Raw genomic sequence first — 6,550 nt, forward strand, 5'->3', positions numbered from 1 at the left:
GTCATCGCCTTGAATTTATCTTCATAATGCTTAGACTTAGCGGCGGCGATCATCCCTTGGTCAGCAATGGTTTCTTCAGCTTTCTTGAGCTTGGTCTCCAACATCTTGTTAAGCCCACACGCATCCTCATAGAGGAACATGAGACGTTCCAGGCCCTACAACCAAAAGTACAGGTATCAACATATGTGTAAAATATCCAGGATAATAGTTAACATACATGTGCAGGATACCAGATGAGGATTTTTACCTGATTGAGAAATGAAGTCATAAACCCACTGGCTTCATTGAATCCATAGTTCTCGTATGGGAAAGTCTCGGAGGTAGCCGGAGAATCTGTTTCTTTCCTCTTCCGGGCGCTGAGAGCACGGGTCCTGGTGGCTGGAGGAGGCTTGGGAGTGGTAACGGCTTTCGAGCTGCTGGGTCTGGAAGACGTGGGAGCCTTAGGGCTTGGTTCTTTCTTCACCGGGATGGGAGCAGAGTAGCTATCCAGTTCATCGAGATCGAAGACTTCTGGAGCTTTGACTGGTGCTGCATAAAAGGGAAAAACATCTAACTCTTGAATATTCATAAGTTATTATATTTGTTTCATATGTGCTAATGTGCTTACCAGAAATGTCGGAGCTGGATCTTTGGCTTGAACTTGCAAATGACAGAGAAAAAGTTCTCTCGCTTTCCGGGAGTTGGTAAATGCTTTTGATTCTCGAATCTGATTCAGCGCTTGGGGGTGCTAGATCTTTGAAATTTGCTGCATAAGAAATAAAGATGTCAGTTCAGGATATAACTTTAGGATACGGTTGGGGATATGCCTAAAACCCTAAATCCTACCAGAAGTTAACCACTTCACTGGAAGATCAAAACCTCCAGTGATGGAATCCCTTTTTACAAAAAAGAACTTTCGTTGCCATTTTTTCTCCTTCTTTGTGGCTTTAAGAATGAGAGGGTTTTTGGAGGTTGAGAAAAGGAGAAAACGACTGTTGCCATGAGAACGAAGGCGGTAGGCCATCGGGAGGTCTTCAATGCAAAGGTTGGGGATAAATCGAGATCTGATCTGGTCCAAAGTCACCAACACGCGCCAAACCATGGGCATGGTTTGGGCATAACTGAGACCAGTGAGTTCGAAAAAACGGGATATAAAAGCCGGAAAGGGGTATCGGAGTCCGATAGAGAAAGGATAGGCCAAGAAGCACACCCATTCGTTGGAAGAAAAGTCCGATCGGACTTCTCTGTCGAAAGGGCGGATGATCGTACCAACAGGGAAAGCAGCGGAGGCTTGCAAGGCAGCAATGTCAGCATTGTCGAAGGAGCAGACCTCTTTCTCGGGTTCTTAAAGAAAGTTTTGGGCTTCGAAAGTTGGGATTGAATCGCCTGTGTGGGATCTAGTTCCGCTAGCCATGAGGGATTTCCGTGGAGAGAAAAAGAAACAGAGAAGAAGGAAATAAAGGAATTTACCAGAAGATTCCGGTGGAGATGATGGTTTATCAAATGAAAAGAGAGAAGATATAGGGGCTAAATGGATAGCCATCGAGTAAAAAACGCGTGGGAAGTTGCACACTGTCACTTCAAATGTCCAATTGTATTAATTGCCTCGATTCATGAGATAAGCTTTAAAATATATCCGTTGGATTGGTATACCAACCGATATATTTTGGGGACAATTGTTATGGGTCATTTTCTGAGTATACATATCCTGGCTAATATCCCGCTTTTAATTGTTTATTTATGGCCAGGATGTTGGACGAGGATATTGCTAACATCCTGGGCGATATCCTGAGGTTGAGTAAATTAAACACGTGCAGGTTAATGGCTGCAAACTACTAATGGTCATCAGGACTTCTTCTCCTTAAGACTCGGGCGAATTTGTTATGAGGAAGCCGTTGAAGCCGAAAGACTTGGTCCTCAACGTTCGAGTGGGAATATTCGCTGGATCCCGGGAGTTTATGATAGTTTGTTACATTATCTTTACTATAAATAGATGGGGGCGGATCAGTTTAAGGCACATAATTTTTCACGAACACTCTCGTACACTTTCACTCTCTAGCTTACTGCAATCACCACACTTGTATCCAAATCATATTGTAACACTTAGTCGATCCGCACCACATCCTGCACTGTATCCTGAAGTTTGAAGTAATAACAAAACTAATTTGATCACTTAATTACTTAGGTAATTTTTGACCAAAACACTTGAAATAACCCAGTATCTAACACAAACCATAAAAAAATAACAATGGATAACACAGATCAAGAGCCTTGAAGCTCTGCTAACATGTAGAAAATGGTAAATCAATACAGAACACGAGATGTAGCGACAAAATGGTGACCAAATCTTTTATTAATATAACCAACCCAGAAAATACCCAACCAAAAGTGAGATCTATGTAATACAAAGATCAAATTCAATCAATACTGAGATCACAAAATCTCTGGATCACAAGAAGATGACAACAACTGATGAACGAGACCAACGAAGAAAACCCTAAAACTATTACACACTCTCTTATGAGACTTGAACAACACCTGTGCACCTTAAATATCATCTCCAAAGATACTTACACTTCAACTCGTGGAACATTTTTCTTTAGCCCCTAGGAGCTTCTCATCTTCCCACTTTAGCCTTGGACTTTATAACCTGCACACTTGAACCTCTTGTCACATAACATTATAACAACTTTAGTTATAACAACTTTCTCACATGCAAAAATAATTACAAATCCGTTGATATATAGTTTGCGATATGATATATATAATATAATGACTAACGTTATATTTCAACAAATTGTAGCAAGCATGGTTTGGGATATAACTCAATTTAAATTTTGATTATATTTAAGTATTCTTATTGAATTGCCTGGCAAAAACTAGATGACGTGGCTGTTAACATGACGGATCATCCCCAGTGACTACCCTCCCCCACACCCAATAGCTTAATTGTTTAGGGTAGTCAAGAGATCAACATAAAAAAGTTTCAACTTTCAAGTTTGTGTGAAGGCGTAGAGGAAGGTTTATAGAGAGAAGACTTTTTAGAGCATTCACATCCAAGGAATCTAAATATGTTTGTGTTGTTTTTAAAATATAAAGAGTATAAAAAAGTGGTTGTGAGTGGAGGAGAGAGAAAATGTTACTGTCCATCTGTACTGTTCACCCCCTATAATTTTTTAATATATTTTGAAAGTGGTTGTGAGTGGAGGAGAGAGAAAAAGTAATGATAAAGGTATAAAAAAGTATTATTTAATTGAAAAAGAGAAAGAAAATGTAGTGTTTTTTAGTGTAATTTAGGGTGAAAATATGGTGGGTTGGATGTGAATGCTCTCAAAGGGGTATTAACTTTATAGTTCATTTAGTGCCTCCAAATACGTTGGGTCACGCTATCATACCGCAACACATAGGTGCACAAATCATTTATTTAGAGAAACTGGTTTGGTTGTTTTTTTTCTTACTTTTTTCTTATTTATTAATTGTTGGTTATTCACTTTTACCGGTTCGGTTAATAACCGGTTTTACAGTTAAGTAACCAGTTTCTCCCTATTTTTTTTATATTTTATGTTTTTTTTTCAGTTAATCGGTTTTATAGTTAAGTAACCAGTTTCTCCATATTTTTTTTTTATATTTTATGTTTTTTTGGTTAATCAGTAAATTGGTTTGTAACCGGTTAAAAAACCAATTAAAAATTGGTTCCTTCTAGAAAATCTCTAATTGGTTACAAACCTACGGTTATACAAACCCATTAATCGGTTACTCCTCAATCGGTTATTAACCCGTTATTTTGTGCACCTCTAACCCAACGTAACTTTGTGACTCACAACTTTATGTTAAAAACTTTTACTTGATCATATATTTTTGATATTACTGTAAACATTATTTTATGTTTTGTACGTGGAAATCCCTTAGTTACGTTACATTTTCATGCGATATGGTTAACCCTTTTGGATATCTACACATCATTGACGAAATCACTACGGTTAAGAAAAAACAAGACTAATGTGCTGTTTGTTTTTTCTGCGGGAAAAGGTCTGCAGTCTGCGGACCACATCTGCAGGCATCTGCAGGAGCAGAGGTGGACCAAATGTTTGCAATCTGCAAGAAGAAGAGGGTTTGTTTTTTTTATATATATAAAAACCACTTCTCACATTAAACACACACACAACACACAGAACCTCTCTCTCTCATCTCTCTCTCCCTGCCTCCCTCTACCACCACAACCACCGTCCACCTCCACCACCATAACCAACCACCACCACTTCAGCCACCACCCACCCCGAAACAAAAGGAATTGGACTTGCCCCAAACCCTAGCCGCATACGGGTCTCCTCTCTATGTTTCTGTACGGCGACCGGAGTTACCGGCGGAGCCGGTGGCTGCTGGCGGTTTGCTCCGTCGGGCAAGAAGCACCCCCCTCCACCTCTGTTTTGATTGAACGACGGCAACTGCACCCCCGCACCCTCATTCTTCCACTTCTCCGGTGAATGACAAGCACAGAAACAAGGAGAGACAGAGAGAGAGGAGAAATCGGAGAGATCGAGAACGAGAAAGGAGATCGACGGCGGCGAATGCCGTTTCCGGCGACGAATCCGTTGTCGGCGGCGGCGGTGGTGTTTCGTTCCGACGGGTTTCACGGTTACAGCAGTGATGTTTCAAATTTGGTTTGGGTGGGAGTCTCGGCTCGGTGCGACAGGTTTGCTCTCGTTTCAGTTTCGGGTTTGACCTGGGTTTGTTTCGGCTTGGTGTGGTGGCGGAGCAGGGGTGGGCGGCGGATGAGGTGTTGTCGGGGGTGGAGGTGGTGGCAGATGAGGTGGTGTCGGGGGTGGAGGTGGTGGCGGAGCAGGGGTAATGCAAGTCTGTGTTTTGGCAGAGAGAAGAAGTTGGAAGAGGTTGGGACATGTCTGTTTGAGGAAGAGGTGGGGAAGACCTTCTTGGTGAGAAGTGCTTCCAGAAAACAAACAAGCTGCAGACATCAAACGTCTGCGCGCGTCTGCGCAACGCAGACATAAGTGGCCAGAAGCACTTCTGCCAAAAAAACAAACACCACCTAAACTTTAGATTCTTAGGATCGTTGCATATAAAAATCAACGCATCCATTAAGTTTCAACAAAAATAAAAAATAATAATTAATAAGAAATTAATTAAATTTGTTACATACTTATTCCATTTTTCTTCAAACGTCGGTGATATAGCATATCAATCATGTACACTATTTGGAAAAACTTGTCAACCATGTGATTAATGCTCTTGATTGTTCAATACGGTAGCATACAGGTGACTTTGGTGATTCATTAATTGATTAAAATTGAATAGATTGATATCTTTTCTCATAATTGGATAGGTGGATCCGAACTCCTTTTAGCGGCAATTTTTAACAAAAACACTATCTTTTTCAGAGTTTGTTAGTATATATTACTTTCATGATGGGTGTGGGATTGGGTTTGGACTAGAGCACCATCAACTGTGGAAGAAAAACAAGAAATGGAAGACTTAAAGGGGCATCTACAATGTCAGACACCGACACAAGGAAGTGATATTTGGTACTGGAACAATAGCAAAAATCACGAGTTCAGCGTAAAGTGTGTCAAAGCTTCATTGGGTCAGCAGTTAGACTTAAATTCATCAACTTATGAGTTCGGTTGGAACAATTGGGTGTCTAACAAGTGTATAATGTTCGTATGGCGTGCAATAGAGGAGAAGATAGCGTCTGCTACGGCTCTTAGAAATAGAGGTTTAAACGTCCAGGAGATCGTCTGCAAAACATGTGGAGCTGATGAAGAATCTGCAGAACATATTTTACTTAAATGCAATTTTGCAAAAAGAACTTGGGAGATGGTAACGAGTTGGCTGAAAATTCCGATGGTGAATGTTAATGGCAGTTTGAAAGATATTCTGATGGAGATAAATGAAATTCAGCGGAGTAGAAGTATGCGGAAAGCGATCCATGCAGTGGCAATTCAAACAATGTGGCATCTGTGGAAGACTAGAAACGAAAGGGTTTTCAAGGGCAGACAAGGCAAGGTACAGATCGTTATGGAAGAAATTAAGGAGACATCTTATCAAGGGGTGAAGCAAAGGTCAAAACACGACTCGATATCAAGACAGGAATGGTGGGATTTTAATGTAATTTTGTAGTTAATTGTGTCGTTTATTTTATTTTATTTTTGTTTGGTTTTGGGTTGATGTTGGTTGTCCAGCTCCTGGCTGGGTTTTTTGATTTGTACTGTGTTGACTGGTTTTTATAATGGAAGTTTCGTTTGCTATTCAAAAAAAAAATATATTACTTTCATAACACCGGTTCAATTAGGCTGAAAGGGGTTTCCTCCATGATATGGGATAAACTCTCTACCCACCCACTCACATTTTGCTATTTCAATTTCTCTCTCTAAGTACTTTTTTACACTAAAATATAAGGGGTGATCACCTGTGTTAAAGAGGGGTAAACTAATTTTTTTTATATATAAATTGTGACTGGTTAAAAAGAGTGAACCCCACCATTATTCAACTCTCTTTCTCCTTCCCCTCTTCTTCCCCTATATGGTAAACACTCACCGTTTCTTTACTTAATCAC

At 40.2% G+C, this 6,550-nt stretch overlaps 1 protein-coding gene across 1 annotated transcript; it reads left to right on the top strand.

Moving 5' to 3' along the window:
* The first annotated feature begins 5,460 nt into the window (after window positions 1–5,460).
* LOC110887662 lies at window positions 5,461–6,114 on the top strand. Its single transcript, XM_022135240.1, has one exon. The coding sequence runs from the start codon at window positions 5,461–5,463 to the stop codon at window positions 6,112–6,114; it is 654 nt and encodes a 217-aa protein (XP_021990932.1).
* The last annotated feature ends 436 nt before the right edge of the window (window positions 6,115–6,550 follow it).

The sequence above is a fragment of the Helianthus annuus genome, chromosome 5 (assembly GCF_002127325.2).
Source record: "Helianthus annuus cultivar XRQ/B chromosome 5, HanXRQr2.0-SUNRISE, whole genome shotgun sequence".
Taxonomy (NCBI): domain Eukaryota; kingdom Viridiplantae; phylum Streptophyta; class Magnoliopsida; order Asterales; family Asteraceae; genus Helianthus; species Helianthus annuus.

Bases quoted from the DNA above. Each gene is read 5' to 3' on its own strand.
- LOC110887662 (XM_022135240.1), top strand. From the start codon at position 5,461: ATGGAAGACTTAAAGGGGCATCTACAATGTCAGACACCGACACAAGGA.